Source organism: Miniopterus schreibersii (assembly GCF_964146895.1).
Source record: "Miniopterus schreibersii genome assembly, chromosome: 7".
Taxonomy (NCBI): Eukaryota; Metazoa; Chordata; class Mammalia; order Chiroptera; family Miniopteridae; genus Miniopterus; species Miniopterus schreibersii.
The window spans coordinates 37,580,673-37,603,328 of NC_138108.1; the positions used below are offsets into that span (position 1 = coordinate 37,580,673).

General features: G+C 38.4%; 1 protein-coding gene across 1 annotated transcript; it reads right to left on the reverse strand.

Moving 5' to 3' along the window:
• Positions 1–1,867: 1,867 nt before the first annotated feature.
• Positions 1,868–20,776, reverse strand: PLEKHA3 (pleckstrin homology domain containing A3). The gene is made up of 8 exons (XM_081143292.1): positions 20,633–20,776; positions 17,663–17,779; positions 12,604–12,759; positions 9,904–10,040; positions 8,277–8,441; positions 6,611–6,645; positions 5,042–5,157; positions 1,868–3,145 (listed from the first exon to the last, which is right to left on the reverse strand). The coding sequence occupies exons 1-8, from the start codon at positions 20,670–20,672 to the stop codon at positions 3,018–3,020; spliced, it is 894 nt and encodes a 297-aa protein (XP_080999418.1). The 5' UTR covers positions 20,673–20,776; the 3' UTR covers positions 1,868–3,017.
• Positions 20,777–22,656: the final 1,880 nt, after the last annotated feature.

A 22,656-nucleotide genomic window follows, 5' to 3' on the forward strand; every position in this document is an offset into this window, starting at 1 on the left:
ATATGCATGAATTACTTTAGGAAAAAAGAAAGCTAAATTTAAAAGAAGGAAATTTAAATTTACAAATTCAGTATGAATTCAAAGAAAGGGATTGGAAAAACATGAAAAGGAGCCCTATCTTCCAGTTACATACAGCTTACTTACCCACAGGGCTATTAAAAGAGAGACCTCCTCAAAGGAACTCCTGCAGCCTAACCAGGCTTTCTTTCCGGCCAGGACACTGCCTCTGCATCAAGTGGCAAGAGCGAGGCTCAGAGGGCAGACCCAGAGGCACTTTGTGTAATAAAAGAAGAAAAGACTTGGTAGAATCCAAAGTAATATAATAATATATATGGAATTAGTATAAACAGTAGTGTAACAATAACATATTACAAGGATACATTTCCTGAGATCTTGCAATGATTGCCAAACACATAGTCAAAAACTACAATTCAGGGCCAAAGTTTCTATGGCAGCTGTGGAAATCAAGATACTTTATCTCTTGCCTCAAAATTTAAGTTTAAGCAATAGCACCCATTTCTGAACTTGTCCTGATTGAAGATAACACAATAGTTCAATGTAATATAACAATGTTCAAATTTGGTCCCTTTACAAAGTAATTCTCATGAAAGTTGCTTTAATCACAGAGGTCTGCGATTCTCACACAACAGAAACCAGGTACCTGAAAAGCAAAGCAAGTACTGGCTTTGCTTAGATCACTGATATACCCAGTCTCCAAATTTCTCAGTAATCCCATGGCCTAGACAAAGCAATACAGGAATAACCAATAGTTATACACTGTTTTTTAAAAATCCTGACAAGGTAAAATCCTTACAGAATTTATTTGCTTCATCTTTGTCTTAAAATTCAGAAAAGCTGAGCACACTTGGAAAAACACAGGGCTCCTAAAAATGCAAGGTTCCCTGAAGCATTATAGGCTGCTTCATGCTACCCATTCACTGATCAAAACCTAGATGGAACGCAAGATATATTTACATCCCCTCAAAAAGTGATATCACAAATACATTGGCTCCTAAGAGAAAAAAAGTGGCTCCAAGTCACAATAAAAGCCATACCTAGGAAGAGAGCAAACCTGTTCAAAGCACCTGATTCAAGAAGAAAAAAATAATATGTACTAAAAATGACATTATTTTATTTTTTAAAAATTTACAAAAAACTGTTCAGGAACTCAGCTTTTTGGATAAAGCAATAGAAAGTGGATTTATTTTCTAGGAGTTCAAAACCTTGTTATAGTATTTGCATTATAAACCTATCGGTTCAAAAGAAACTACCAGGCAAACTCCCTATTAGTAGCACCCTGAACTTCATGGTCTTATCATTATGCAACTTCTTAGTGAAAAATAATAATAATAATAATAATAATAGAAACAAAAAATCTGGTTATCCATTCAACATGAAAACTTACTACGTTATCAAACTTTTTTCTCAAATTAGACATATGAAGTACAACATTTGAGCAGAAAAAGATTCCACTTAATACAGTCTAATGACCTGAGTGCTATTTAAAATAACAAATACTTTAAGTAGCATACAGTTTATCTAAATGTGTATTAATGATTATGGATAGCATATGTCCGTTTTAAATTTGAGGGAGAAAGCCTATAATTACAGATTTATTTTAATAAATACCAAATATTGACTCCTAAAAAAAATTCTCACATAAACTTACAAGAGAATTTTAAAGTGAAATAGGTCACACTATTATTCTAAGCTCATAGGCAACAAGACTAAAAATATGCCTCATTCGTGTTTTCACTATGAGGTCTGAATATATAAACAAAATCAAAGAAATAATGTGTACTATTAAAACTTGATAAAAATTAGACAGAATATCAACAAATGTAAAAAAATACAATGTATTATGTGATGAGTTTGAATGCAAAAATCACATATTTATTAAACACATGATTAACTTAAAAACACCAAACCAGTTTGTTTTAAAGTGCTCCTCGTCCAAGACCTTGGACAAAACCATCACTCCAAAGTGAATTTAAAAAAACAGTTTACAAGGCAAACACTGACAATAGGTATGGACAGGAACTACCAAAAAATGCTATTTGTTCTTTAATTAAATAATGCCATTCTCAAGTGATGTAGAGCAGTCGCCTTAACAGAATTCCTTTTTTGTATAAATATTCATAAATTAAAAAATGTCTAGATATTCTAAAGAGCTACAAACATTAATACCTTAAAACAGCAGCTTAATGTCTATTTTAGGAAAAACGCACTAAAATCCTCTTCCATTGAAAGTTGTTTATTTCTCTGGTGGAAATGAGAAGGTCACTACAGCATTAACCTCTTTTCCAGAACAGTGTAAATGACAATGTATACACATCTTAAATTTGGTAGGTCATTTCTGATGCAACAGAAAAATAAATAAATAAAAATTAAATACTTTAACCCAACATTTGGTATTGACAAATCAGTAGTGTCAACTTCACATACGAAGGACAGCACAGTCTGGTTTGTAAAAAAATCCTCAATGTCATGGTATTTGGGTTAAAAATATTTAGAATATTAAATGTTTCCTTTTTGCTTAAAGGAATACAGTACAATCACCATCAAGCTGCTATGGTAACTCATCTTCAGCTGGGGTAAAGTGACCATTTGGTCCATGGCACAAGTTACATATGTCACACTTCTGTCAAACTGAAACCTTATGTTTATAAGATTTCATGTTTATAAGCTACAATACACTGACTAAGCTGTCAGTCCCTCACAGTTTTTTAGAAAAATATCTACATTTATCCTTATGGATGTCAAAATGTTACACCATCATTTGTTTAAAAAGAAAAGAAGATGCACATTCATACTGTGAAGTTATTAGGAAAATACTCTTGCAAATAAACTATATAAAGATAAAATACACTTCAAAGGTATGTGGGTTTTTTGTTTGTTTTACAATATTCTATAAAGTGCAGAGAAATCCTAAGGGAAAAACTACTCCCTATAACATAGTTTAATTACAGCAGCTTTTGCATAGCAATACTTAGAGGAAGTCGGACACTTCTGTTTCCTCAGGAAGAGAAGGGTGAAAGAGGATCTTCCAATTCAGATTTTTTTTTGGCCATAAGTCTGCTTTCTTCAGGAATGGTGGCTGATGCCAAATCTCCATTAAGTGTATTTCTTAAACAGTGAACAGGCCCTATATAAAGAAATTGATTAAAAGGTTAAACATCCTATTAACTCCAATCCTCTGTGAGGAATGTTTTAAGTTTTCTATTCAGAGATATGAATTCCTTTAGCTTCCTGCTAATTTTTTTGACTGATTGTTTAATAAAGAAAAATATCACTTTTCTACTATTAGCAGTCATGAGGAGAAACTTCAGAGTGCATAAGGTAAATAATGAAACTACCTAAGTAGAGATACTTACTCTGTTCATTGCTAGAACCATGGTTGGCACATAATGGGGAGTCAATAAATATTTAATGAATTGAATTAATCTTTCTTAATTAACTATGGCTTTTTCAGCCTGATAGTTTTAATACTGTTAGTAACCTCCTCACACTTTCTCCCTTCCCCTTATCAACCTCACCCTTTTCCTTTCTTCATTTCTTTACCCACTGTCTCAACTTAAATTCAAAATGGTAATGAGCATAGATTAGTGCTCTATATCAATAAGTAGACTATTAGTTCTATAATAAAAATGGGCATAAAAAAGATACCATCAACTTCTAAAGATGTGAAAATGGCCAGCAGTCCCTTTTAGAATCTCCACCATCTTCCTGAATTCCACATTCTGCTCTAAATAAACCTGTCTAACCTGGTTAGTAAACCAACTCTATCTTAATGTTTTCAACATATTTGAATACTAGAAATCCAACATCATTTGTTTTGTCCCATTTTAGTCAGACTGTGAATTAGCTGGGCTCTTCTAGGCAATCTAAAGAATCGAAACTCCATTTGTCATGTCATTTCCGTAAGGGAAATGAAATCTGTGTTCCACACAACTGACTTGGTAATAAGTAAACTCTTGGAACACAAGCTGTTACATAATTGGGAACTGTATGTAATTTCTATCCCACATGCTTCCATAGCCAATAGTAAAGACTTTGAAAAGTAGAAGCCTATTAATGGTAATAGTAAGACCACATTTCAGTGGAAATCATATTCACTGCTGTCTAAATATTCTGATACTTTTAAAGCTTTCCTCTGAAGGGAAAAATAATTAAAATTTAACATAAATCACAAAACCTTTCCTAAAGTATTCAATCACAGTATGCTGCCTCTTTAAATAGTAAGGGATAAAAAGGTACAGGAATAAATGCTACTATAATTCACCACCAACCAGAAAAAAATTATTTTCCTTGGCCATTTCAAATTATTTAAGTAACAATGTTGATTCTTTTTCTTTTGACTTGTCTGTTTTTTTTCCTCATATTTTTTACTTAGAACTTTGAACTTTCCCTAAATCCTACCCACAATCTATTCTTTTTCTTCTAAAATGTTTTTTAAATGCACCCCAGCCAGGCGTGGCTCAGTGGTTGAGCGTCAACCCAGGATCCAGGCAATCAGGGTTCGATTCCCAGTCAGGGCACATGCCCTGCTTGTGTGCGCGATCCCCAGTCAGGGACGTGCAGGAGGCAGCCAATCAATGACTCTCTCATCATTGATGTTTCTAGCTCTCTCTCTCCTTCTCCTTTCCTCTCTCAATAAAGATATATTTTTTAAAAATCAATAAAGATTTTTTTTTTTTAATTTTTTAAAAATAAATAAATAAATGCAAATGTAGTGGAGTAGAAAATTACTAAGTGATTACTAAGGTGTAGTGGGAGTAAAAGATCTTGGTACTGTATTAGTCTAAGATAAGGTATTTACAAAGAGATACTCAGCACTTCTTAGTTAATAACAAAGGTGTTGTAAGAAGATATATGAGCTTCTGTTGATTATGTACAGTTTGCTTAGCTCTGAATTAAGGAATTAATCCAAGGGCCCAGGTACAGTGTTCACTTATCAGTATTCTCCATTTCAACAATTACAAAGCCCCACAACAATTTTGCTGAATAGACCAAAGAAAGAGACAGACTCTATCTAACTTACTATCTGGGTCTTCAAGAGGAATATCATTACAAGTGTCTGTATCTGAGTAGGTTCTTCGGCGTCGCTGGGAGAGCCGATGAAGTGCAGACACCGGTTCTTTTATAGAGTGGCTACTCCTGCAAATTAAATAAAAAGCATTAAACTGTAAGGCCTTAAACACAGGAAAACACCCTCAACTTACCTGGAGTTTTAAATGACTTCTCTTTAAATGAAAGAAGAACTATTTTTATGCCCAACGTTCTACTTTAATAAATTATACTTGTTCAAAGACCAGGCCACAAGTCAGTCAAATAGTTTAGAATCTAGCTGGTACCTGGAGAATGACCTCTGAGCCAAACTAAATGGAAAAGGGGTATAGTGAAAGTGATATTTTTATAGAGGAAGATCCAGCTAGACAGTAGACATATCAGATGGTTAATAAATGTTCGAAAACTTAAAGTTGTGGATTTCACAAATGCACAGATCTAGTGTTAATCCATATCTGATTAAAAACAGCAGTAAAGGCGGATGGGCAGGTAGTTGGGGAGCATGCTAGAAGCTCAACTCACTGACAGCAACAAGACGAAGATGGTAAATGGAGGCTAGCTCAATCAAAGATTACATAATCATCAGAGGGAGAAAAAACGGTGACAAAACAATAGTAAGGGCTCAGTTGGCACTTATTCTTAATGTAGAAAAATAAATGCTAATGTCACTATAATTTCATCACTTACCAATGAACCAAATAAGACAACCATAGCAATTTAAAAGAATATCACCTACCAAGATAAAGAATACTCTTATAGTCTGGGATCTTGGCCAATTCAAACTTTCTAGATAGAAGGTAAATTTTTTAAACGTGTTGATATGAATATACACTTTTTTGTTGTTGTTGTTAATCCTCACCTGAGGTTATTTCTTCCACTGATTTTTAAAGAGAGTGGAAAGGAGGGAGGGTGGGGAGGGAGAGAGAAACATCGACGTGAGAGAGAGAGAGACATCGATTGGTTGCCTCCACACATGCCCATCTGGGACCAGGAATGAATCTGCAACCCAGGTATATACCCTTGACCAGGAATCGAACCATGATCCTTCGGTGCTCGGGCTGACACTCTAACCACTGAGCCACACAGGCCAGGGCAATATGAATATATACTTTAAAATAGCAACTGGTTTTTCTCTCTTTTCAGTCAGATCTTTAGCTCCTAATAAAACAACAGCTCCGAATGAATATATGATGCAATAAAAAGCAATAGCAAAATGAGCCTAAGCTTTGGAGCCTTGATATATCAAAAACTGATTTCTATAAACCATCATTTGATGTAATTTCAAGTATCTGAAAAAGGTACAATAGTCGGAAAGGTGCTTACCTTGCTGGTCAATTTATTTCCCCATTTTTTTCTTTACTGACTACATACTGGGGCCAGGCCCTATACTAAGAGCTAAGTGATAAAAATGCTGAGCAAATCAGAACCAGACTCTGCCCATACAGAATTTACATTCCACACTACTTTATGTTAAAGGTTCGAAGAATTTCCCTAAGTAGGTATAATTCTGAGAGAACTTAATCACAAGAAAAGGTTATTTTACCTCTCTGAACCAGGGTGGCTGACAGAACGCTTCATCTAAAAAAAAAAATGAGCATAATCCATTAGTCAAGTATAATAAAGCAGCTCTAATATATTATCATCCTTATTCAGATAAAAAGATGGCTGGCCAAAAAAATTATTTTTTACATACTCAAGTAACATTATTAGCACAGTGTTAAGCTTTCTCCTTAATAGCCATTAATGGGAATGTTTTTCAATGCATACCAAAAACATGCTGGGTTCTTTTCTCAATACGAAAAAACATATTTTATTTTTTTATATCATGTGTGTTCATGTATGTATATAAATACAAAAAACAGTATACTTAACTAGTCCCACCCAAAAATCACAATATTTTGATAAAAAGGTATATCTAGTATGCCAGAAAATATTCTAATAAACCTATTTTTAAAGGGCAGGAATAGAGTCTAAGAGCAAAGCTTCTCTTTACCATTCATTATTCAGGTAGCTGTTACATAGATGTTCTAACGTGTGGTTTTCATGGAAGATGGCATTAATAATTCAAGTCTTTAAAGAACTTAGAAGAACCCTGTGCCTCAAATGGGTTTCTAAAACATATATTTAAAATATAAATAAATCATATTTGATAAAGCAGAACTCTAATAAATATGACAAATACTAAACATAATTTAGAAGATCCAACTAATCCACCAAAAAAATAGAAAGAGATAGCCAAGTAAAACATCATTTCAATGTTTAACAAGGTAGCAAAATAACGAAGTTTATATTAAAGGCTAAGGATGGTTGCTTTTATACACAGGGTTCAAGAGTCTTACAGGTCCAATCCAAGTCTAACATTTGTGTTATGTAAATAAACACCTTCTACATTTGTAACATAAGCCACCAGTTGCTCTGAGAAACCCCAGGTGAAATGACAACAGTTATTACCCATCCAATTTGCAGTGTATCTAACATGATTGACATTAAAATACAACTGTACATTAATATCTCCTTTTACAGAAATCACTTCCTTTAGGCTTACTCACCCAACTACAATTATCACTTAATCTGTGGATCAAAATGACCACTGTTTGAATTTCCATGATGATTTGAAGTATAAACGAATGCAAGTTAATTTTAAGAGGGACACAATGAAAATAACTACATAAAATGGTTACAACTCTCAGGTTAATTTTAGAATTCTCAAATGTTTCAGCTTTATTTTCATTTACCCATGTTATTTAAAAAAAAAAAAAAGGATTTCCTGTGAAGACTGTCTGATCTTACTTTCTATGCTATGTGTCTCCAGAACTAATTACCATAAGCTACAATTTGTGCTTTATGTATGCAAGACAATGGCATAGCAGGAAAAATAACCAGCCTCTATCTAGATTTCCTGTAATGTTTCTATTGATAAAAGGTTTTGGTTTAAAAGAGACAGTTATTAGAGTTTCTTATGCATAAGTACATGTATGACCTCTCTGGCACACTGAGGTAAATGACAGAGCCCCTCCGAGGAAGGGGATCATGACCTTGGCACATGCTAAGCCCACCAGATGAGAGGCTCCAAGAGAGAATACGAGTACAATTTTTAAAAAATCAACCTGTTGACTATTTCCCTCCCACTGCCAGACTCCACCCTTAAAAATAAAAACAAAAACAGAACTACATGCAATATTACTAGAAGAAAAACAGTAAGTTCCAACCATTTGAACAGGAGAAGGTGACACAGGAGAAACTAAGGGATCCGGATGGGACAGCTGAAACATCTCAGGTTTAAACTTGGCATTTGCTATCTTCACACATTCCTCAAGCGTTGTGATGAACGTATTACATGTGGCACTAAGTAGGGAAGAGGCTTCATTCATGTTCTGAAAAATTACACACAGAGAGGAACAGATTCATACACAACTATGTAGAATCATGCACTACCTTGTACTCAAGTCATTACTAAGACACCTGACTAGGTCATGTTCAACTCTATTTAAAATATACTATGTTAGAAAATTAAAGCAACACGTGAATAATAATTGTCTGTCTCTCAGGTAAATAATGTATGAAATTAGATTCCAAGAAAAAATAAGTTCTTCATATTAAAAAACTATGTACAGAATATTTTTCTTAGGTAAACCTAACCTAAACGGTAATTTTATAACTACCCAAATTCCAAAGGTGATCACAACAGTGGAACAGAACACCTAGAGGGTTATTTAATGTCAGGCACAATTCATGTCTACCCCAGGCCCATTCTCCCATTTCTTCCTCGGTAAAATAAAAACTCCCATTTTTTTAGGACAGCAAAGTACCCTGACCTTGGGGGATGAATAGAGACTGGTTTAAGCTAGTCGTGGCTATTACAGGACCCTCTGTCAAATACTCATTTTTCCTAGTTTCCATTGACCCAGACAAAAAAGATGAGAAGTCTGCTGGGAAGCTTCTGGGATTTCTGTTCCCTGGGAGAAGCAAAGGACAGCAAATTGAGAAGGTCTCTCTCTACCTTGCTACCTGACTATCTCCTTCCTCTGTGCTTTGGGTATGAAGAGAAAAAGCCAACACAAGAAGAATGGCAGAGTAGAAAGATGAAACAAGCCTGGGTCCCTGATACTGTCCCTGAGCTGCTGGAGCAAATGAGAGGGCACCTACCTCCAGAAAGCTTGTGGTGACACAGTATGTGGTCACAGGGTTTAATGTACCTACAACCATACGCAAGTTACCTCACACAAGATTCCTCCCCAAGAGGGGAGAGGTAGGAAGATTTCTTATTCCACTTCTCCCAAGTTAGGCAAAAGGGGACTGGAAACCATGCTGGCCTTTCAGCCAAAGAGCAATAGGGCTCACTGCTCCTACTTTATCAGAAAGAGTAAGCCTAATTCATTGCCACATTCTACAAATCTGAGTTTTGATTCTTACATCACTGTTCTGAGAATTTTTTAAAGCTGTATCATAAAGCTAAGTTATCAACTCGCAGTAATTATGTTACAACCTTATTACAAAAGAAAAGGAATAGGAATTGCCCAATGAATTCAAGTAGTCAGGATGCTGAACAAATCCTAGAATGCTTCTTCTCCACACCAACAACCTGATCATTGATTGGCAGCAAAGATGGGCCTTGATTTCCTGAGGAAATGTGCTGCTTCCTGCTTTACTCTCCTGCACAGATACAACACAGATGATCCCACAGATTTCCAGGTAGTCTATAGTAGGGAGAGCTCAAAATAGCTGAAAATAACTCATTTTGAAAATGCTTCCCTGTCATCTTATGGGAAGAACCTCACTCATACTTATCCGTGTGCTGCAAAGCATAATCAGACATGAAAGGATCATCTGTTATACCTCTATGCTGGGAGATGAATGATTCTCATCATGGTGAACAAATTCTTGAATTGTATGAACTTGCTGCATTAAAAGGTCACAGTAGAGACGAAGTTCAGACATTTTGGTTTTCAGAGATTCACTGGTTTCACTTATTTCTGAAAGGAACAAACAAACATTTAATTAGATCATATTCATATTTTTGGGGCAAGACAATAAAATGGAATCATTAAAAAAGTAAGAGAGAGGCTCTCTCTATAGAGCATGCCCATGCCTTTCCCCACACTCTTTGGGAGCACACACCTCTCCTGTTTCTTTTATCCTTAAAGGCGCTTAAGCTCCAAGGGCCCTTCTACAACCTCTGTAACTTTCTAAATAAACTTTCCCTTATAATTTCAATTCCTTGGCTCTGAATTCTTTCAAGCAGAGCTCAAGTCCAGTTTAACTCATCTCTAAGGCCTAGTGCCATCTTTCCGCACTAGCCTGAGTCCAATCGCCTTTCCCAGTGTTCTGGGTAAGTTGCCCTCTAAAGCATGCCTGCACCTTCCTTCTCCAAGCGTGCATCTTTCTACCCTCTTCCACCACCACCCCTTCTTTCCCCAGGGGGCTCCCTCTCTCTTTTCTGGAGCACCCACGCCTCCCTCTTTCATCCTTCATGGTTCCTTTCTCCCTCTTTCTCCTAAGCAGGATAAAAAATCGTAAGACAACAAATATAAATACCTATAGTGTGAGACCTTGGAAATAGAATACAAAGGCTCTAAGGAAACACGTTCTCTTCAGATAAATGGAAAAAAATTGACAGTCACATATCTAACATGAAGGTTAAGTAGATTAATTTCCAGAGACAGGGTGATGACCACTGAGTGTCTTATATAAGATATTTCTATTCCATCACTCAGCTTTCATTTAAAAAGTACTTACATTTCTTCTTTTGTGAATTGGCTTTTCTTGCCCTTAACTCATTTTCCAGTTCTTACATTTGGGTTTTCTCTTAATATATAAATTGATAATTTATAAAGTTTCTTATGCACTAAATTTAGCAATCTTTCACATGTTCTATATACTGCAAATATGCTTCAAAATCAGTCAGCTCTGTTTTCTTTATTGTATATTTTGGCATACAAAATGTTTTAGTTTTTATGTAGTTAAAACTGTTTTACATAAATATTTATTTTCTTCTGTTCCTTTCATAGCTTCATTTTCACATTATATTATTTTCAGAATTTTTAAATTAAGAGCTCATTTTCTTTTGTTTAATATCTCCAGACAAACTAAACATCCAGCTATAATCTCAGTCACTAACTTACCAATACCTTCTAGACTAGAGGTACAAGCAGCAGGGGAAGGAGAAAAAACACAAACAGCAGATCCTGGTGCTTGCTTCTCCATCCCTCAGCCAATGGCACTGCTTGGTGGTACTAACCGCAAAGCCACTCCAGCCAGGGTGGACCAAAGCAGCTCTAGCTGCCCATTTAACCTAACCTCCTACCCAAATTTAAGCCCATTCCTTCTTTTTAATTGTAGTGAAATATATCTCTATTTTAATCATTTTTAAAATGCTGGCATATTACATTCATGTTATCATACAACCATTACTCCCATCCATCTCCAGAACTTTTTCATCTTCTCCAACCGAAACTCTGTACACATTAAACACTCCCCATTCTCCCTTCCCCTAGCTCCTGGAAACCACCATCCTACCTTCCGTTTCTATGAATTTGACTACTCTAGGTACCTCATATTAAGTGCAATCATACAATATTTGTCTTTTTATTCACTTAGCATAGTATCTTCAAGATTCATCCATGTTGTAGCATACGTCAGAATTTCCTTCCTTTTTAAGGAGGAATGATATACCACTATAAATATATATACCATATTATGTTTATCTACTCATCTGTCTATGGACATTTGGGTTATTTCCACCTTCTGGCTACAATGAGAATTCATTCCTTCTTTTCCTACCCTTAAGCCATACTCTTTATGATGTTCTTTTCATATATTTGAAAATTGTTACACATTCAATCCTTAGCCTTCATTTTTCAATATCTATAATTTAATTGCTTTCACTAATTTAGATAATTTCTATTGTCTTTAATTATAAAAGTAATATAAGTTCAATGAAAAATTTTGGAAAACCAAAAATATAGAAAAGAAAAATTGAACAACTACAATCTCACTACCAAGATATAAATACTATTGTTATTTGCACATTGTATCTGCATATAATTGATACCAAAAATTATTTGCTTTGCTTTTGATTTTTATTTAGTTCTTTTAAATTGACGATATATATACATGATAAAATCAAAAGGTATAAAGTGAAAAGTGAGTATCCTTCCCACAAATTCCCTTTCCAAAGGTAACAACTTGACCAATTCTTACATATCTTTGCTGAGCTGTCCAAAGAATGGCTATATAATTCTGAATCCTGTTTTTTCAATTACCATTTAACCTTGGGCATTTCCTCACATCATTAAAATTCCTTGAAACATTTTATTGCCTGCATAATATATCAGCCTATGTAAGCACTATGCAGTTTACTGAACCATTCCCCCAAATTCAAACCTTTGCATTGTTTACAATTTTCTTACGGTGATGAATATCTATGTACATAAGTCTTCTACATTTCTGATTATTTCTTTGGGATAGATTACTATAAGTGAACATGACAATTTATATTTGTGATTAAGAAAATATTCTTACTGCAAGGGAAGTTACCTTTTTCTTTTTTAGTCCTAGTATCAGTCAAACAGGCTTTGGAGCTCCCCAGAGCAACCAGCCACCTCTGTCTTTCAGCTGCATTCACCGCCTTCATATAGAAATGCTGCTCTCCTGGAATGATTAATTCCATTCTTGTGTTGTCTGCTGAATGGACTATGATGGTAAACAAAGGAGAAATACAATCATGGAATTAAGTTGGGGAGAATCAAATCATCACTCTTACACAGTATCAGATGTTTCAGACACCTAAAACAACAAACTATCATTTAAGATGCAGACAGTGCTGCTTCCCTAAGGGGCTACCTAGTGGCACCCTTCAAATCACCATTCTCACATCTACCCCAGCTGGTAGTGCTGCCATATGAAAGAGAGAACACCAACAAATTAACTACTGAGAAGTGTGAACTAAGAACTCCCTCCCTTGGGACCAACTGTACTACCTTAAATACACATGCATTATTATACTTATTGCAGTTTTTACTCAGTTCTTTGAAAGCAGAGTCTATGCTTTGGTATTCCCAAAGCCTAGCACAGTGCCTGGCATATAGATGAAGCACAACAAATGTAACTATGGCCACCTTCCATTAGAACAAAAGCCCTCAACTAACAGGCATTTCATACTCACCTGAAAGCATGAGTATTTTAGAGACCTTCTCTTCCTCTCCTATGCAACCCCCCTTGATGATGTGACAAAAGAGCGCTCATCAAGAATTATGCTGAGTCAATCCTAAATCTTCGTTTTAAGACTGAATATGTGCTACATTGTCATTAATCATAAATATTTACTCAGCTCAGAGCAGTGATGGTAGAAGGGAAGAGAGAACAGGAGAAAACAGAAGTCTTTGCTCTAACAAAGGTGACAAATTAACCGAGGAAACAAAATGACACACTAAAAATAATCGAAACACCTAAATGTTGAACTCTTTGGTATAGAGACTTCATGTGTAATTATAATAAGAGAAAGGTAAGAAGACACAGAAAATAAAAAAGGCTTCAAGAAGAGGGATTTGATGACAGCTGGATTGGCTTAAAACTGAAACAGAAAAACTGCATGAGAAAAGTTCTAGATGGGGAACTAAATATAATATGTACTGAGAATATCACGAGACAGGCCTAACTGGAGCATTGTGTTGTATCACAAAGTAATAATATTCATGAATGAACAAATGATCAATGATGGGTGCAAAAGATTTCTAGGATAGGATAAAATTACTGAAATCCCAAAGCTCCAAGGGTAACTCTTTTTTGCTACTTGCTAATACTAGCAAAAGCAGCAATAGCTACCTTAAAAGAAAACAATGCTCTAATTTCCAAAGATGTTTCTACAAAATGAAACTAAAATAAGATGACTCATTTTTAAACATACCAGAATTTATGTATCAGTCAAGGGTTGCACCCTCTAAAGTAGTCACCTGAGAAGGCAAAAAACTTAAGAACAATGCTTCCAGAACACCAACTTCTAGGAAAAACGGACAAGACTTCTCTCTATATAAAACTGCAAAACATTACTGAGAGAAATCAAAGCCCTAATTAAATAAAGGAAAATACCACACTAATGGAACAGAAGACTCAATACTATCAAGAATGCAATCCTCCCCAAATTGATGAATAGATTCAACGCAATTCCAATCAAAATTCCAACAAATATTTGTGGAAATTTACAAGCAGATACTAAAGTGTGTAAGGAAATGCAAAGGGCCAATAATAGACAAGACAATCCTAAAAGAGAACTAAATTAGAAGACTTACACTATCCGATACTAAGAAGTATAAAGCTAAACAAGTTAAGATAGTGTGACATTGGTACAAGGATAGAAAAACAGGCCCATGGAACAAAAAGCAGTCTAGAAAAAGACCCACACATACATGGTCACTCGTTTTGTGTCAAAGATGCCCCTACAGTGTAGCGGGTGAAAGGTTGCTCTCTTCAATAAGTGGCGCTCAGTCAACTGGATAGCCACATGGGGGCAAAAAAATGAGTCCTGATCCCTACCTAAGACCATATATAAAAATAAATTTTAAGCCAATCACAGACCTAATATAAACCTAAATATAAAAGGTAAAACAATAAACTTTCAAGAAGGTATCAGAGGATTTCTTTAGTGGGCCATAAAATTTTCTGATAACAAAATTGATAACCTGGATTTTATTGAAATTAAGAACTTGTGTTCATCAAAAGATATTAACAGAATGAAAATGCAAACTACAGAGTGGGAAAATACATTTGCAATACAAAAAATCATTCAGACTATATAAAAAACTCTACAAATCCATAGGAAAGATAGCCCAATTTAGAAACTGGGCCAAAGAATTGAAAAGGGACTTCAAAAGAGGGTGTTCAAATGGTTAATTATATCTGAAAAAATACTCAACATCATTATTTATTGAAGAAATGCAAGTTGAAACCACCATGAGATAACTAGAAAGAAATATTCACAGTCTTAGCTAATACCAAGTTTTGGCAAGGATGCAAAGCAAAAGGAACTCTCATACTCTGCTAGTTGAAAAATAAATTGGTACAACCACTTTAGTAAACAGTTTGGCATTATTTATGACAAAGATTCTCTCTCTGGTCAAACTTAAGTCAGGCTCCTCTGAGCCCTCTGCTTGAATAGGACTTGGCCTTCCCCCTCTCTCTTTGTAGAGTCCTATTTTAGCCAGAATCCTGCCAAGTCAGTTTAGCCAAAATCCACTACCATCAGTCTCTGATCATCCTGGATATCTGACCAAATTCCTCTTCTCTACTGATCACCCTGGCCTGCCATTAACAAGAATCCTATTAGGTCAGTTTGACCAGAATCCTTCCGTATCCCTGAAGCTTTTTCTTAGTAATTTTCCATCCACCTATCCCCCCACTTTGATCCTTGGCTATAAATTCCACTTTTCCTTGTATTCACAGTTGAGCCCACTCTCTCCCCACCTACTGCAAAACCCCACTGTTGTAGTTCCTATACCTATTACAACAGACCTGAACAAAGTCTGTCTTACTTTTTTAACAAGTATCAAGAATATTTTTTAATATCTGTTAAAGCTGATTCAGCAATTTCACTCTAGTTCTAGATATATAGTGAACAAAAATGCATATATATGTTCAACCAAAGAAATATATTAGAATTTTTGTAGCAGTTTTATTTATTATGGTCCCAAAATGGGGGCAGGGGAAACATCTATCAATATTAGAATGGATAGCCAAATTATGGGATGTTCACACAATGGAAATATCTCAATAAAAATGGCTGAACCTCTGTTACACAAAAGAACATGGATGAATTTCACAAACATAATGTTGAGTGAAAGAAGCCAGACACAGAAGAAAATACTGACTTATTTCATTAACAAATGTTCTAAAGCAGGTAATACTTATTTATGGTGATAAAGTCAGATTAATGGTTACCTTTTAGAGGAATTAGTGGCTGAGGGAACATGATAATATCCCAGCATCTGGGATGCTGATAATATTCTAATTCTTGATCTGGGTGGTGGTTACACAAGTGTGTTCACTTTGTAAACATTCTTCAAACTGAGTGTTTAAGATTTGTGCCCTTTTCTATGAGTGTATTATCTTTAATAAAATGGTTACTTTAAACAGAAAACAATAGCAACAAAAATGCTGCCATGACTTAAAAACATTTGGAATTGCCTTATAATTCTGCCACTAACAGTCTTCTAAAATCCTCAAGGTTGGCAAGGTTTTGAACTCTGAATATAGTTTGATTTCTGATTCTCATCAAATCTCATTTTGAATGAAATCTAGGGAATAAGATGAGATAAAACCATAACTCTTTAAAAGGATAAAAAGATTATGCTTTGAATGTGCTTTTCTTACGTGATTTGTAAAAATAAAATAACAAAACTAATCCCATATATTTCAGGGAACATGCAAGTAACAATACAGCAGGCTGAAGAGTTTCTATACCTTTATAGCCACAACTCCCTGAAGGGGCTTAACATTCACTGTTCTAGAGCTCTAGTTTTTCCTTCAATTCTCTTTAAAGAATTCCCTACTTTTCACTATCATTTTGTCTGATCTCTCCTACCTACCTACCTTCCTCCATCCTACACACCCCAGCCACACATATAAATGAATCAATGGTCCATGAAACCTTCCCTTATGAAAATTACAGCATGACTTATTGCTTTATTTCTCTCATTTTGGAAGAACCCAGTATGGAAAGGGAGGCGGGAAGGTAACTTTGCAGTAGAGAAACCTGAGAGACAGTGCCTCAGCCTGGTGGTCAAGGTTAACATTAACAGTGACATGTCGCCCGGCCAGGCATGGCTCAGTGGTTGAGCATCGATCTAGGATCTAGGCGATCGGGGTTCAATTCCTGGTCAGGGCACATGCCCCAGTTGTGGGCTCGATCCCCAGTCGGGGGTGTGCAGGAGGCAGCTGATCAATGACTCTCTCATCATTGATGTGGGTCTCTCTCTCTCTCCCTCTCCTTTCCTCTCTCTGAAATCAATAAAGATATATTTAAAAAAAAAGAAAAAAGAGTGACATGTCATGTTGATAGTATGCACTCTTGATATGATGAGAATGGCACTGTACCTCTGTGATTTTCCTCCCTAAACCCATAACCCCAGTCTAATGATAGGAAAAACATAAGACAAATTCCAATAGAGAGTGGAATTTTCCACTCTCTGATTCAGCCAAGAACCAGTTTATGACTCTGACTTCATACTTTATCGAAAACCTACAGTTTCTTTAGAGTTCAGCTTCCAATCTTTACAATACCTCTCTACAGGAACGAAAAGAACACTTGTGGCCTCAGCATGGACACTTAAGTGGCATCCACAAGAAACTGTTTTTCAAGTCCATATTGGAAGATATGCAGTAGTACTTTTAAATTCAATTCAAAGTATGTTTCTAAAGAGAGAAATATCAAAAACTGTGCTAAACAATGCTAAGTGCCACTCCTGAATGCTAAGGAAATAAAAGGTGTTAGAAGATCCCTACTTGGTTAGAAATGCTTCTTTGCCACTTTTGGAATATGCTGCGAACTGTGTACTTACCTTTACCTAACTTCAAATTCCCCTAATTCCATATATTCACTTACCTTTAATTTCACAAACTGCCATCTTTATACTTCCTTTGCACCCTTTGCAAACATCATCTTGGGAATCATAGTAGGACAGGATTCCATTATCTAAAACAAACCAACGAGGCTGCCAACCTACAAAATTATAAGTAACAAAAAATTAATAAGAAACTACTTTCATCACATGGAAAACTATGATTTCAAAACTTACCATCCATGTCATTTATTGGCTCTAAAACATTCTGATAATGAATTTTTTAATTGACAAGCCTTGCCCAAAATGTTCTGGCATCAATCTCCACTTTGTTGGGAGAGGTTTCTGAGGAAATCTCCAGATCAGCATAAGTATAAGGAGTAATACCTTTATTCTGTCTCACAACCTTCTAATTAACAACCCCTAAGACCCATCCTCAAATACAGCCCTACACAGGGTGCAATACAACTGCCCCCTTTTTCCAAAAGGGAACAGAGCTGGGTTATGATATAATGGAAAAAACAACAGAAGACGTGGATTCTAGCCCTAGCTCTACTACTATTCTTTAGGTGGATAACCTGGGGCAAAAATCTTTTCTTTTCAATAAACATCAAAAATGCCCAGGCTCGAGAGTGGATTGAATAAGAAGACCGCTCAGGTGCTACCTAGTTCTCTAATTCTACAATGTGACCTTCCTGTCTCTTATAAAATACATTTCCTAAGCAAGCTCCCTTGCACAGTTAGTATTGCTGGATTAATTCCAGTCTCTAACACAGAAGAGGCACACCCTGTGGTGAGAGTTCGGGTTCCCTGCCACCCCTCTCTCCACAGCTCTGGAAGAAATGCTAGAAACTGCATCATTCATTTAATTAGTATTTATTTATTCAGTGACTAGAGCACACAACTATCACTAACGCAAAGCTGGGGGTGAGGATGATGGCCACTCTTGCAAGCCAAACTCAGCGTTTCCTGAAATCTTATTGAGCATGCTAATTTACAACAGTTCACTGATTAACAACATGGTGACCATGATGCTGGAGGCAGTGTGACTGTCCCTGTTCTTTCTGTGACTATTAAATCACAATTTGGCCTGCTCATTTTGGACATAGCCTGCTATATAATTACTCAATTCCATTTTTCCAGGGCCAAATAATACCAAGACAGTGACAAATGAATGCAATCATTCTTACATCCTGATAGAGACCCAGGATTCACCTACCCAAAAGCCTTTACGTGTAACACTTTTGAAATGACAATGCTGCGTCATCATAAAGAGGTTAAATTTCACAGCAGGGAATGTCATAATACAGTTCAGAGAGATGGATATCCAAAAAAAGTTTTAGATGTTTGGAAAATTCTTTTTATGAAACACTACAGTCCCTAATGAGGCCTATCAAGTCAGAAGGTAAGTTCTTCTGGTACATCAACTTTATCTCATCCATCACTGCATTCCCAGCACCTACCCAGAATGGTGCCTCGCACATACAGGTCCTAAAAAAATGTATTTCTCAAGTGACTGATTGAATGAATATTAAATACCAGAAAAGTGAGATACTACATGTTATCCATGAGAGTACAGATATGCAGTATATCCATGAGAGTATGTTGTATTGAACGTGCATAGAAACGATGAAAAAGTTATCTTTCCAAACATTAATTCACCTTGGTAAACAAATTATAAGCAAAGTGTGTGAAAATACACTTCTCCACCCCAGGCCCATTGTGATTCTGTAAGCTTGCAATATTGTGAGTCAATGTCTTTAAAACAAATATTGACAAAAATGATTCACTTAGAATGTGTAGCAACTTGAAAGGTGACCATGGTTAATTAATCTAAGATTGCTCATATCTCATCACACCTTTTTGAAGAAATACTTAATAAAACAATCTAACTGATTCACACATTTATAAAACAGAGGGATAATTTGTGAAAAAGATTCATAGGTATTTCCTCTTTTAAATTATTTTTTAAAAAAACATTCTTTTTATCTCAAACTACCAAATGTTACTCAATTCAAGGCCAGGATGATCAACTAGTTTATCCTGAAGGTGCCTTCCAGACCAGAATTCTGTGATCTCACCAAATGAGAGGAAGGGGAATGGGTTTTAAATAAGATTAAATGGCACACAGATTTCTTGGTCCAGTATATTAGGCAAATCTTGACTTGCTGCCCACTTATTCACTCTGGCCTTGAATTGAGCTCTTGAGAGAATAAGGAACTTGTCCTTACTGTTGGCTGATGGCAGGGATGGGACTAGATCAGATTTAAGACTCTTAATAAGTCAGGCTGTTGGTGTCATGGAAAAGGGCCCTCGGTGTGGTCTCCCTTCTACAGAAACACCTGCCCCTCTGGAGCTCTTCCTTCCCACCCACTTCCTGGGTGAAACTCACTGGCCTGCTCCACTTCCGTATATTTCACTTTCTTCCACTATTTCTCACACTTAACCTGAAACCCAAAACGTAAGGCTACCTCACCGACAACCAAGCCCTAAGAGAATATTATCTAGGGACAGCTTCCAAAAGGATGCTTGCTACGCTGCAATTTCAACAAGAGAACTGTTGAAATGAGCCGTGTTGCTCAGGGAATTCAAAGAAATATAGGAAAGATTACTTAAAATTAAGCCTTGGTCTTAAAGGGCCCACTCCAGTCTTACAGCCTGACCACTCAATTAACAAAGTGCTGAATTAAGCGTGAGCGGGGACAGAGCGCGGCAGCACATCGAGCGCCCGCGAGCGCCGGGAAGCCACCGGCGGAAACGGTACCGGGCGGCGAGGCTGGGGGTCAGCTCACCTCGCTCGCTCGGGAAGGTGCGCCGCCGGCAACTGCCTCCGGCGGAGGCCCGGCGGGCTCCACCGAGGGGCGCAGACAGGGATCGAGCCGGGAAGCAGCAAGGGCCAGCCGGCCGAGGGTAACCGCGGGCCGGGCGCGGGGGCCCGAGCCCTGCAGTCTCCGCAGCCCCCGGCTGGGCCCGCCCAGCCCCGGGCCGCTGCCCCGGCGCCCCGACCCTCCTACCTGTGAGATAGTTGGTCCACTTGTACAGAACCCCCTCCATGCTTCAGGGCCCGGCGCCGCTCATCGTCCTGGCCCGCGCCGGCCGCGGTGATGGAGGAAGCGCCGCGCCCGGCCGGCCGCTCCCCGCCCCTCCCGGGCGGCCCCGGCGGCCCCGGCCCCTCCGCCCGCGCGCCCCCGGTACGTGGCGGCCCTCAGAGGCGGGGACGACGGCCGCCGCGTGGAGCTCGGGCAGCGCGAGGCGCAGGCTCAGACATCCCCGGGCGGGCCGCGGCCGCGGCGACGGAAGCAACCAAGGCCCGCCTCCCGCTCGCGCTTTCGCGCCCCGGCGGCTCCCGTCCGCGCCCCGGCACTCCCTCCCGTCCGCCTGCCCGCCTCCCCCGCGGGCTCCCCGTTTGTTTTCATTGACCCCGACGTCGCTTTCACTTCCTGGTTGAAAGGGGCCGGCGAGTCCCGGGAAACCCCTCCCCGGCCGCGCGGCTGGGGCTGCGGGCGCGGCGGGCCGCTACTGCGCCGGGGGCAGGAGGCCGGGCGGGCGGCGCCGCCCACCCTCAGGCTCCCCACGGGGGGCCGGCCCCCTCAGCCCTCCCTCACGCCCTCCTCGGCGGGCTCCCCACGCCCCGCCCGCCCCCGCAGCCCCCGGGCCCAGAGCTAGCGGACTTGGACCCGGGGCCCGCCAAGGATGAGCTTCCTGCGCAGCTGTCCGGGGGCGCTGACTTGGGCCTCTCAGGTTTTCTATAACTGCGCCTCAGGTTCCTTCTGGCGGTGGTTTTTATTTTTCTCAAGAAAATAAAGGACTTCCTCTCTACGTCCCTGCCAGCCCCCACGTTCAGGGGGTCGGCGCCGGGGCCCCGGGGGAAGGGCGCGGCTGAGAGGCCTCCGGCGGGAGTGGCCTGGGACGCGGGCGAGCCCGCCGGGCAGCAGTGAGCCTTAGCCGCAGCCTCCCTCAGAATGCGAAACACGGAGTCAAACTTTGGAGCTTACACGATTCTAAAAGTGAGGGCTTTCCCCTCACTTTTATGATTTTTAAGAATCCTGTTTGGAAATGATCATCTTACAGAATTGACAATAATTTTCAGATTTATGGAATGTTGCAGGGTTTAAGCAAAGCAGATGCAGCAGCTCAGTGCTTTGACTTAGCATCACTGAGGCAGAATGACATATCCCCTTCCAGAGCCTAATCTAGGCCTTAGGCCCTGTGATAAAAAAGTCTTTGGGTATTCCCTTGGCAATAAGGTGAACTGATGAATTGATACAGAGGTGGATAGTAGAGGTAATACATCAGTCTAGTTAAATGTTGATAGAATCCAAGTGGTAGGGTGTAAGGCCATGGTGATAGGTAGTAAAATTCTTTTTTTTTCTTTCTGTATGTTTGAAAGTTTTTCATTCTGACATGTTGAGGGATGAGGCTGGCTTTGCGTCAGACTTCATCAAATCTCTACTGCATGTTGGCTGCAAAATTGGAACAAAATGCCCACTACTGAAAGGACACTAAGTCCTTCCTTTTCAGTAGTTGGATTTCCACTTCCTGCAGTCTCAGTTGTCAGAGGTGAACCAGTCTGAAAATTTTAAACGGAAAATCCCAGAAATAAACAATTCATAAGTTTTCAATTGTGCCTGTTCTGAGCAGCCTAATGAAACCGCCTGCAGCCCTTCTCCCTCCCACCAAAATGTGAATCATCTCTTTGTCCAGCACATTCATGCTGTGGTACAGGACAATACGATATTTTGAGAGAGTGAGAGAGAGGAAGATCACATTCACATAACTTTTATTAGTCTATTGTTTTGATTGTTTTATTGGTTATTGTTAATCCCTTGCTGTGCCTGATTTTATTAAGCTTTATTGTATGTATTGTAGGAAAAAAAATATTATATATAGGCTTCAATCCTAGCCTTTCAGGCATCCACTGGGGGTCTTGGAACATATCCCTGGCAGGATAAGGGGGTACGAGGGTAAGGGTGGACCACTGTACCTCGTTTTCTCCTCGTGTAATGGGGATAATTACCCATCTGGCAGAGTTGGTAAG